This window comes from Rhincodon typus, chromosome 5 (assembly GCF_021869965.1).
Source record: "Rhincodon typus isolate 14 chromosome 5, sRhiTyp1.1, whole genome shotgun sequence".
Taxonomy (NCBI): Eukaryota; Metazoa; Chordata; class Chondrichthyes; order Orectolobiformes; family Rhincodontidae; genus Rhincodon; species Rhincodon typus.
Window position 1 is genome coordinate 32,930,483 of NC_063336.1, and position 12,436 is coordinate 32,942,918.

At 41.7% G+C, this 12,436-nt stretch overlaps 1 protein-coding gene across 1 annotated transcript; it reads right to left on the reverse strand.

Annotated features, from left to right (window-relative positions):
- Positions 1-1,985: 1,985 nt before the first annotated feature.
- On the reverse strand, positions 1,986-9,268 carry tent5aa (terminal nucleotidyltransferase 5Aa). The gene is made up of 2 exons (XM_048597210.1): positions 6,211-9,268; positions 1,986-5,457 (listed from the first exon to the last, which is right to left on the reverse strand). The coding sequence occupies exon 1, from the start codon at positions 7,447-7,449 to the stop codon at positions 6,268-6,270; it is 1,182 nt and encodes a 393-aa protein (XP_048453167.1). The 5' UTR covers positions 7,450-9,268; the 3' UTR covers positions 1,986-5,457; positions 6,211-6,267.
- Between the last annotated feature and the right edge of the window lie 3,168 nt (positions 9,269-12,436).

Below are 12,436 nucleotides of genomic sequence, written 5' to 3' on the forward strand. Positions count from 1 at the left end.
AGTATAGTACTTCATTCTTTCCAAAGACAGAAATAAAGGTGAAGTGTCAAGTGAGTGTATATGAAAATCCCAATTTTAATTCAAAACTGATAACGCCCACCTGATGATGCTGAAGATATATTTTCACCAACTCCACAGGTATGAGAATCATGTAAATTTGAACACCTAACCCATATTTCCTAAGTCTCCTTGTTTACCAATCACCCTGGCTCAACTCTCCATAAACAATAACAGATTCAAATTTTCACCAAAGTAACATTCTGGTGATGCCTACTGTTTCAGGCTCTTTGTCCCCATGCACTGATATGATCTTAACCCTGCTTTAGTATTTTGTTCCATGCATACACCCTTAATTGCTCAGAAACCAGATTATCCTTTATTTTCTATCTGTCTACTGTACAACCAACAGCTTCTCTTTCAATATTACATCCCAATATAGTGCGACACTCCCCAAAAATTTGAATACAATGCTCCCTCCCTCCCAGTTTACAAAAGCTGCTTAAAACGGTTGCTTCTTGACCTGGTCTTCTCCACCTTCAGTTTTTTTGTTTTGATGACTTTCTTGCTTTGTGGATTCAGATTCCTTTTTCTATGCAACCAAAACAGAAATGCAAATTGCTTTCTTGAGAACTTAGTTCTATAGTATTACGGGGCCCAATGAATTTATATAATGGGTTAATTTGATTCTTTATCCAAATAAAGACAGTGGCACAAGATGCAAGTAATCTAAATATGAAACTTCTAATGAACATCATTTCTGGAGAAATATTTACTTAGCTTGATTTTAGTCAATAAAACATGCAGCTGTGTACACAGGAATTTACCAATAGCAGATTCTCAATCATTTCAGAAAGATTGCTTCCTTATAGTCATCCTAACCTTAAAATTATTCAGACAATTTAAAGCAGTTTTGGTTAAACTGAAAAAAAATTCAAGTGTAATCTCTCGTTCATTTACCTATCCTAAAATCACAGATATAATCACATTACATGCAGCATTAAATGTGTTGCACTGCTAAAACTGAAATGGTCGACATTCCCATTGATCACATTCAGAAATGTGTGTGAAATACCCACTTATGCCTCACTTAGCTCTTGAATGGTACAGGTGATCTTCTTCAATCCTAAAATAAACTAGGATCAGGTATGCTTGCAAAGTCACTGCCATTCCACACCTTCCTTAAAACTAATTTTTGACTACTCCTGCTTAAAATCACTTGAATAGTTGCAAAATGCAAAATAAAGTACTAAATTTGTTAATCAGTTGCAACAGAGTTGGTCAAATTGGTTGTTTTATAAAATCCCATTCTAGGGCATCAGTTAAGTATTATTTTTAAGGCCAACAAGAAGCATGGACCAATGCTTGTTGTCACAGATAAGACAAAGTCAAAATACAACTAGCCACAGAAAACACTGAAGTGCCCTTGAAAACATTCAAAAGACAAGGGTTGCTGTGAAAGCAAGTTTTCTTAAAGCAAAAAAAGGAAATCTAATTCAACAAATTGCCATTTTTGGAAGCCTATAATGCAAACAATTCAAAACGTAAGTGTAGCCACAATTCCAAGCGAGAAAGAGATCCTTTATCACACCCCCCGGACAAAAAAAAACAGGTTCTATAACCATCTTCCCTGTTATTTATAATGTAGCAATTTTGGTAATCAACCATGAGCATATTTATTCTCACCCATTCCCCTGCCACCCCACCCACTGAAGGGCAAGAAAAAGGTTAATGTGCTAAAATCCAATGTTATTCAAGCCAAGAATTTCTGGCAACAATTTTCATTTATTTTGAACTACTTGAACCAGCTCCACTTGGCTGGTAGGGCTGCATTTTCCAAGTTGCAGTCAGAACTTTGCTGAATGCTCAGCTTCTGTGAAAGTGCTGTGTTTAGATTTCAGCAATGAAAGCAATGTTTAGACAGATTAGAATGCAACGGTTAGCCCTTTTATTTAAAAAGACACATTAAAGACACATAGACGCACATCAATAGAAAAAAATAACTTCCTTTTATTTACCAAAAAAAACAAAAAAATCCAAATATTGGATTGTGTAAACAAAATTCACAATCTGTTCCCTTTGTGACTAACACAGATGCTTAAGTCTTCAAAGTCTAGGTTCCATCAGCTTCTTGATTTCCTCTTTGACAGAGCCCCCAGTCACACAGTCCAGCAGACAAATCCAAGTCACAGTTTGCTGTAACAGGAAGCCTCTCAGAAGCCAAACATACGTGCGCCAGTTGAAGAAAAAGTAAATGCACAGAGCCTTCCTCGTATTCCAAGGCATGCAGCAAGCCACCCAACCTGCTGGGGAGCCTTGAGGATGTTCAAATGTTCTTTTTGCCCACAAGTACATGTGATTCTTTTTCCTTGGGGGTGAGGAGTTGGGGTGGGATTACAGAACATTCAAATGCAACAAAAAATTATATCACAAGGTGATTACATATATCACAGGGTGATTACAGACTTTTGAAAAAAACTTTAAACCTCATACATTGCAAGTTGCAGTACATTTTACTTCAGAATTTCAGCTGGCGTACTTTGTTTCAACTTGGAATAACAGCTCGCCCCTCCAATTAGTGGCAAAAGCAACTAAAAGGGTGGGTGGAGTGTGTACGCACGCGTGTGTGTGTTGAGGGCGGGGGGGGCTGAAATGAGAAAAGTACATACATTTCTAAACAATTCAATCACTTGATGACAGTATTCAGCATAAATTGAAAAGGGGATTTAAAAAAAAACAAACAGCAGCTAATCCAACTGTCAAAAAGATTTATCAACATGAAAGATTTTGGTAAAACGCACCATTTAACTATTCGTGCTTGGATGGTCACTTAAAAAGCAAGCCTCCCACGCTCCTCTGGTTGTTAAAAGGGCCACGGCAGCTGAAATTCCATTCACCATTGTAAAAAAAAAGTTGGTAATTTCAGCCTGTCGTGTTGCTACATGTGTTACAATTGTGTTGCTACATGTGCTATTAACTGGAATTCATGCAAATTCTTCTTCCCTTTGCTCCCCCTCCTCCTCACCAGTTCTAAACCAAATAAGAAAAACACATTGAGGCTTCATAGTTTGCAGCCTCTACTACCAATTTCCACTTAACAGCTTAAAATTACTCTGCCAACTTATCTCGATATTAGACGCAACACTGCTTTTTAACTCCTTCTTTACCAGTTTGATATTGTGGCAGTGATATGTTTTAGAACCAGTTTAGGTCTCCTACATTTTTTGCTTTCCCACTTCCAATCCCAGTGCTTGAAAGACAGTTATCTAATGTTGTGGTTTTACAGACTTGCTCTTTACAAGCGATGTCTACAAGCCTCCCACAGTAGTGTTGATCCTAATAAGGGATGACTCACTGCTGAAGAATGGCTTCCATGGGAACTCCAAATAATTGTGCTAAGAATGAATGTACCACATCACCAGCTGATCCTATCTCCCCAATCCTTCTTTCCATGCTTTAGTTCAAAGCCACACAGGCAGCTGCAAGGTGTATGGTGATTCCGACAGATATGTGCTACTTCTGATTTGCATCTACTGCTACCACTGAGGAAACAAATCTTTCCTTTGCATGATCAATCACTGGGGTATTACACTGAACAAACAGCATGATACATGCCATTCAATGTCGGGCAAAGAAGGTATTTCCCCACCTCCCTCAAGTAAACAATGTGCTGTATTTTCAAGCAGTTTGTCAGGTTCTGTAGAATGTATAAGTGATGTGCAACAGTAAACACAAGCTTTTGATAAACCAAAAAAGGGCACGGTTGAGTTCATTCTATTGTGCATTCTTAAGCCTACCTTTCACAATAGAATTTGCTCATTTCCAAGTAACAGACTTGATGATTTTTTCAGAATTAACTGAACATTTTTTTTAAAAAAAAAGTGTGCTTTCAAAAATCGGCACAACTCCTTCCCCACTGCAAATTGGACAAGGCTTCTCCTAGCTCCTGATTGTAAGAGCTCAGAGTGCAAAGTTCTTCTCTCCCCCTCCTGGCTCAAAACTCTTACAATTTTCAAACATGTTATAGGAATGTTTTAATGGATCCTGGTGTAATAAACTTTAGCCAAAATGCACACCAATAAAGAGCAAATTTGGAACACATTGGTAAACTAGGATTGGAGATTAAAGTATTTTAAAAAGATTAAAGGACAGGCACAATCTCCTGCTGGCAGTCACTTAAACCGTTCATCAATTTACCATAAATTTAAATTTCCATTTTTAAGCACATTTCTAAATTGGAGAACAGCGATGGAGGTGGGGGTAATGGTAATATCTGGACATACCATGTTTTGGTCGCAACGTTTAAAAAAAAACTACATGCCAATGCAAATGACGGCTGTTGTTGCCCTGGGTCAAACAACTGATAGAAGACCTTTCCCTCATTACACAACAGTCATTTTCCCTCTCGAGTATGCCTAATCAGAGAATCCAGATTGAATTGTCATTTTCCAATTCAACTTCTATTGGCTTGTGCTCAAGTATTGCCCCGACCTTTTTAGGTTAGTCAGGTGTCAAACACTTCATTTGGTTTGCAGCCCTAATCAGGGTTTTTTTTGGTGATTTTGTTCCTCAAAATTGTCAAATAAAGTAAAGTAATCACATGATCCTGACATCAAACTAGATTAAGAATAACACATTTGGATATGATTAATGAAGTATTGGGACAGCCAACCCGATCATACACAAGCCCAGTTATGAGCAACTCAGGTGTGTCCCATCCTCATTTCTAAGAGGGTTCCACTGGATTACTTATCTGAATTCATTATCTACTTCACAATCAAGTTGGTGTTATAAGCAAACTACAAGATTTCACAGTTCTCTCTCACTTCCATATATCCCCAGACATCCAACTGTGCTTTATTTAATTCATTAACTCAAATGCAGCTGTGGCACACAACATATTATACCTTTTCCGAGTGAGGAAACAAAAAAAAAGTGCCAAGGAACCTCTTATTACAAACTGGAAAATATAAAGTACTTTGTTTAAACACTTACCTAAGTGCTACACTGTCCAAGACAATACATACTTTTAAACTATCACATAAACAGCAACTTTTTTTTTAAGTACAAGTATTTTCCAAGAAAATAGGGAATTTAGTAATTCGTGCAAGAACACGTTCTTTTTGTCCCTGATAAAGAAAAATGTGGATTAAGCCACAAGATTTGAATACAGTATCTCCATTCCCATTCTTATAGATAATAGGCACTTTTGATTCATGTTCATGTAGACAAATATAAATTAGCCACATCTGTTCTTGTCCATGGGTTTTTTTTTTGTTGATATACTGTACATATATAAAACGAAAAAATATCTTTGGTCCTTGAACATTATATTAGCCAAGCGTTCTGCACACTTTCACGTCCAAAAAAAAGTGAAGTGTACGCTCTCTCAAACCAGGAGCCGCGGACAGCACAATAGCGACTTCTGTCGTCATCTGTTAATAATCCTGCATCCTGCGTCTGGAGCAAAACCATTAGAGTTTAGAAAGCACTCAAAAAAAAAGCATGCAACTGCGAAGCAGTTTCACGGTGTATCATCCCATACATGGCGTTCGCAAGCCCCCAAATGCAACCGTTCCCCAACCGCAACCGTTCCCCAACCGCAACCGTTCCCCAACCCTGTTTACAGAAGGCAACACGAGACGGACCTCTAGGTTTCAGCTTCTTTGCTGCACGAATTTATCGGAGAACAGGCAAGAAGGGAAAATCTGAGCCTCTCCTTCACCCCCAAATCAGCATTTTTTTTTGTTAAAAGGGGCTGGTCAGTCCCGACCACAAGAGTGTACGGGTGCCGAATTCCCATGTTGTCATTGTAGGATGACAGCCAGAATGGGAGGAGGCAAAGCCAAAGCAAAAACAATGTTTTGTCATTTTGTTTTTTTTTTAAAAGAAGCATTTTAAAGCTGCCATACCCACCTCCTGGCTCGGGGTTAAATCGAATTTGATTTTACTCCCCTTCCCCTCTCTCAGATAGTTTCGATCTGCCTCAAACTAGAGGAAAAAAATGCAGGCGAGCTATTTTTTTTGAATTAAAAGTTAAGCTCTGAAAAGTTGAGCAGATCAGCATTGCACTAAACAAGCCAGGGCAGGGTAGAACTTTCTACTTTGGGTGTGTGTGTGTGTGTGTGTGCGCGTGTGTATATATATAGTGTTTCTCCCATCCCGATCCAAACCACAATGAAAGGTGCTGTGCCCTCCCCCTTGCGTTCTCACCCTCTGCTCTTTTTGCCCCTTTTGTCTGTTTCTCAGCAAAGCCTTCTTGCCTTCCTTTCAGTTGCAGGGCAGCCAGGTGGAGTAGGTGTGCTGCTGGCAGGTAAACACCGGCTGCACATGGGCGATGTAGTAGTTGTTGAAGTTGGCGTCGGTCACGTAAGGAGCCGGCTGGTAGTAGCAGGTCACATTGGCCACATTGGGGATGATGTTCTGCTCAGCCAGGACCCGGAGGGCCAGCATGGTGATGAGGTTCAAGGTCTGCCTCCTCTCGTGTCCCATCAGGCAGACGGTGCTCTCGTTGACCACCCTCTGTAGGGTCATCAGGTAGTCGTACTTACGGTCCTCCAGCCCCAGGAAGTGGTTCTGCAGGTAGGACTCCAGCTTCCTCTGCTGCTCGCCGATGTCCGAGAAGTCGATGAAGAAGCGGGAGCACATGTACCGCTGCAGCGCCTTCATCTCGCTCTCGGAGGCCGCCCGGAAGCCCCGCACCAGTAGGTTGCAGTACTTGAGGAGGCCGCCACCACGAATCTCCTCGGGGTTCCTGGTGGCGATCACCTTGTGCTGCAGATGTTCCAGCGCCTCCTCGAAGTCGCCGTAGACGCTCTCGCCCAGGATGGTGGGGTGGAAGTGCTCGGACATGGGGTGCTCTGAGCACTCGTAGAAAAGCAGCAGCGAGTCCAGGTTAATCTGGAAGGCGTCCACGCTGAACTCGAACTGGCGCCGCAGCGAGTCCACGAACTTCAGTTCGACGTTCTTGCCGCTGTTGTTGGACAGCGAGATGAGGCTCCAGCGGTCCGAGTCGTTGCAAACTTTCACCATCTTCTGCACGTAGGCTTCCTTCAGGGTCAGCGGGGTAATCTTCTCCTTGTTCACGCCCTCGGGCAAAAAATCCAAGAGGCAATCCAGCACCACGTTCTTGACCGTCTGAAACTCCTTGTCCCCGCTCAGGTCAGCCCGGAAGATAAGGTCCAGGTCCTTGTAGCCCAGCCCGCTGCGTTGGTGCAGGACGTGACTGGCCGCCGAGCCGTTCAGCCTCACATCCCGCACCCGGATCCGCTTCTCTTCCAAGCGGCTCCGCACCACCTGCACGATCTGCCGGGGCTTCAGCTCCAGGGTCGGGAAGTTACCCCGCCCGTGGATCGGGATCGTCTCTGTTAGGATCCTGTCCAGCCGTTGCACTTGCTCCCAGTTCAGAACGTTAAAACTACTGCATTTCGTGTTGGCATTTTCATCAGCCATTGTAACGTGCAGGCTCACTTCTTCAGAGAATGAGAGAGAGAGGGGCGAGAGATTTATTTTATTATTTTACAGACGTGATCAATTTCTTATCCTCCTTCTCTCTGCTTTTTTTTTAATTCCCTCGACTGCGCGAGCTGCAAAGCTTTAGCTATCTGCGTATTAACTCTCCCATTAGTTTTTATATGGCTTCTCCGTGCAGTTCCGGTAGTGAGTCACGGACATGGCACGCCTATTATATTTGCATAAATTGCTGAGGCCTGGCGCTTGCTGCACCTTAAACGACTCAAAATAACGCACATTGCTTAAACTTTTCATATTTTTTCTGCTCCCCCCCGTTTATCAATGTTTTCGGGGAATGGAGTGGGTGGGGGGGCTAGGGTTTCCAAAATGAAGCTGGTGGCAAGTGAGGATTGAAAGGACCCGCTTCCTTCTCCTCTGACACCAACTCCCTCCCCAATGCCCATTTCTTCCATGAATGTATCAACTCTCAGCAGCTGGAGAGCTGGATGGGCGGGGATACGCTGATTGACAACCGTGCAGACCAATAGGTAGCTGGTGCCCGCCTTGTGGTTGCGCCGTACGGCCAATCACCGCCGGTTAGGGGCGGGGCTCCTTGCGAAGGGTAATTTACTGTCCCAGCGAAATGCAATGAAAAGTGAAGGCTGTCGTGTGGCTAATGTCAGTGAGGAATTCCATTCCAAACAGCTGCTTGTCATCCTGCACCCCCAGCCGAAAAACCGGACTTTTAAATATATCACCTATTTAACAACCTCTATCCCGCCTTCCAACGGGATTTCTCCCCTTCCAATTTTTTTTTTTTTTTTTGCAAACAGAAGTGCTGGGAATTCTGGAGTTACCTGTAACCTTCGAGCCCGGGGGAACCTGTTGGGTTAGGGCTGCTGAGGTGAAAGACTTCAAACGCGAGCGATTCATTGTGAAGGTTACAGATTACAATAATTCAATTCAACTGCACAAGACCCTGTCATTTTACACACCCTGATTTTAATGAGACCCTTGTATTTTCCTAACCAAATGGTGGCCTTTCGAAAGAAATAAGTGAATAAAACCCCGGCCAAATGTTAATTGCTGCTCCTAACATAAGTTGCATTTGACATCGCGCCTGGATATCTCGACGGTGCAAATGATATTGAGATCAGTCGGGAATAATTTCGCCTGGTTGTCTTGAAGCTCGTTTCGTATTTCCCGTGAAGTCGAAGTCCGCTGTGTGTGTGCGTCATTTTAAATACAAAACTGCTTGAAGCACTTTGGAATCCTACCAGACACTGAGACCCGGATAAAGTAGATTATCGGAAGTTATGCCTGTTCCGAAGGGACTTGACGAATTTAAATATAATATATCTTCCACATATTTTATAAACTGCAGTCTGTGTAACCGAACTGCTTTAAAAACCAAGCGAGCAAAAATGTTTAAAAAAAACGTGACTGCACGAATGTTGCAAGTTGCACAGTCTGTCCAGGGCAAGTGTCAGTGTAGCGTGCTAACTGCGTCTCCTGTTGGCAGTACTACAAATAGCGACAGTCCGCAAATTAACAGTAATCATTCCCAAACTCTTGTTGTTGCTTCAATCAAAATAGCCGTTGCAAACTGAACTAAACAGTACAAACGACGGTTAGATGAAATATTTCGATGATCCTCATTTGTGACCTTTCCGGGAGCAGAAGTAACTCTATCCCTTTTTTGTTCCCGTTACAATGGATTTTGTGTCCAACAGCCAAACTCATGCAATGTAAAACGAGTTAAGGAAAGCAGTAACGGATTTGTTAGAAACATAGTACACTAAATTTTAAGGATACATCAACTTAACACAAATCTCTGATTATTTACACCCCTCTAATTGGTAATTAAGCAGAGCTCCATACCTAGGAAGAGATTGGTAAAACTCTAATGATCAGGAAGCAGCAGTAGGTTGGAAAGATATAACACAACTTGTCACAATCAAATGCAGACCCATTAATCTTAATCCCATATAAATTAACATAATTCATTATCAGAGGTAATTTTGAGAATAATTCTATATAACAATAACCCAGTTACTATTAATCACCTTAAATACTGACCAGTCCCCTGACTAGGAATAAATGATAGGGTGGGTTGTTTTATGAAGAATTGGAGAGGCTATACTTGTATCTGTTGGAAGTTTAGAGATGATTTGTTCGAAACACACAAAATCCTGAAGGGTCTTGACAGGGTGCATGTGGAAAGGATCTTTCCTCCACTGGATGAATGTAGAACTAGGGGTTACTGTTTAAAATTACAGGCCACCCATTTAAGATAGAAATCAGAAGAATAGAATCCACATTATGGGAGGAATGTGCTAGTGCTGGAGAGAGTGTAGAGGAGATTTACCAGGATGTTGTGGGCTAGAGAATTTCAGTTATGAAAATATATTGGATAGACTAGGGTTGTTTTCTGGAGATTAGAAGAGATTAGAGGATACATGATTGAAATGTATAGAGTTATAAGGGGCATGGATAAGGTAGGCAGAAAGAAACATTTCCCCTTGGTGGAGGAATCAGTGACCAGGGGACATTAAGTCATAGAGTCATACAGCACAGAAACAGACCCATCATTTCAATTCATCTGCTCCAATCAGACATTCCAATCTGACTTAGTCCCGTTTGCCAGCATTTGACCATATCCCTCTAAACTCTTTCTATTCATATACCCATGCAGATGTATGTTAAATGTTGTAATTGTGCCCCCCTCCACCACTTCCTCTGGCAGATCGTTCCATGCAAAACCATCCTCTGCATGAAGAAGTTGCCCCTCAGGTCTTTTTTAAATCTTTCCCTTCTCATCATAAACCCTCATCTCGTTTTGGACTCTGCAATGCTGGGGAAAAGACCTTGGCTATTCACCTTATCCAACCCCCTCATGATTCTGTAAGCCTCTATTAGGTCACCCCTCAGTCTCCAATGCTCCAGGCAAAAAAGTCCCAGTCTATTCAGCCTCTGCCTATAGCTCAAACCTCCAAACCCAGCAACATCCTTGTAAATCTTTTTGCAACCTCTCAAGTTTAACAATACCCTTCCTTTAGAAGGGTGACCAGAATTGTACGCAGTATTCCAAATGTGGCCTCAGCAATGTCCTGTACAGCCACAGCATGATATCCCAACTCCTATACTCAATATTCTGATCAATGAAGGCCAGCATGCCAAATATCATCTTCACAACCCTGCCTATCTGTGACTCCACTTTCAAGGAACTATGCACCTGCACCCCTAGGTCTCTGTTCGGCAACACTCCCCAGGGCCCAACCATTAACTGCATAAGTTCTGCCTTGGTTTGCCTTACCAAAATGCAACACCTCACATTTATCTAAAATAAACTCCATCTGTCATTCCTCAGTCCATTGGCCCAACTGATCAATGTCCCACTGTACTCTGAGATAATCTTCTTCAATGTCCACTACACCACCTATTAAAATGGCAGAATGTTCAGACGGGATGTGAGAAAAAAACATTTCCATCCATAGGGTGGTGGGAATCTAGAACTCACTGTCTGAAAGTGTGGTGGAGGCAAAACCCCTAATAATAATTAAGAAGTAGTTAGATATCCAACCATAATTCCAAGGCTTACAAGGCTATGAGCCAAGTGCTGGAAAATGGGCCTGGAATAGATAGGTGCTTAGTTAGACACTAGAACAAAGGACCTTTTTCTATGCTGTAGATCTGTATGATAGAGCTTTTCTAGTCTTTTAAATTCTCTTCTGGAAAAGGTGGTGGAGGTAGAATCTTGAATATTTTCAAGGTAGGTAGGTTCTTGATAAGAAGGGATTGGGGCTTGGGAGGAATGTGGAGGTCAGGTTAAAAATTAGATTACCCATGATTTTATTGATTGGCAGAATGGGCTCAAAGGGGTTAGTGGCCTCCTCCTACTCCCATGTTTGTATGACTTACTTATGGAAATAAGAAATGGAAATGTGTAAAACCCAATTATATGGCTGAGGCACTTCTGTTTATATAAAATTGGAAATGAGCAATTGTTGGTTGAATTCAAATGTGTGGGCACGTAGGAGCAAGTTCTGAACAAGGTGTAAGCTTATAATCCTTAGCAGAGTTAGAGTAGGAGCAAATGTTTAAGTGAGGAGTGCCTTGGGAACCACTGTTGCAACCACAATTATTCTAATGTACATACATGAAGCAATTGTAGAAATTTAAAAGCAAGGTCATTTGAGAAATTCCAAAATAAATTGGTTAAGACGTGTAAATGGACTAAGCAATGGCAGAAGGAGAAATTGGGAATTGCATGCAAATTGCAATCTGACATCAGAAAAGAGAGAGAAAAAAGTCAGTGCTGTCTGAATAGTTTTGGAACAATGGCAAAATAAACTGAAGAAGCCTTCCAAGACATTGTAAACTGGCAAATGTACATTTTCAAAAAGGGTCGCAATTAACAACAAATATGATGTGGAACAAGACATAAAAGCAGATGAGATGGCATATTGTATTGTAGCAGCAGTGTCCCTATCTCTTGGCCAGCCAGAAAATCTGAGTTCAAGTCCCATTTTAGGATGGAGTCATAGAGACATACAGCATAGACACAGACCCTTATGTCCAACTTGTCCATGCTGATCAAGTTTCCCAAACTAAACTAGTCTCATTTGCTTGTGTTTGGCCCATATCCCTCCAAACCTTTTCTATTCATGTCCATGTAAAAATGTCTTTTAAATGTTGTAACTGTACCTGCATCTACCGCTTCCTTTGGCTGTTCATTCCACATCCAAACCACCCTCCGTGTGAAAAAGTTACTCCTCAGGTCCCTTTTAAATCTTTCTCCTCTCATCTTAAAAAATATGTCCTCTAGTTTTGGACTTCCCTACTCTAGGGAGAAAAGACCTTTGCTATCCACTTTATCTATGCCCCTCATGATTTTATAAACCTCTATGATGTCACCTTCAACCTCTTGTGCTCCAGTGAAAAAAGGCCCCAGCCTAACCAGCCTCTCCTTATAATTCAAACTCTC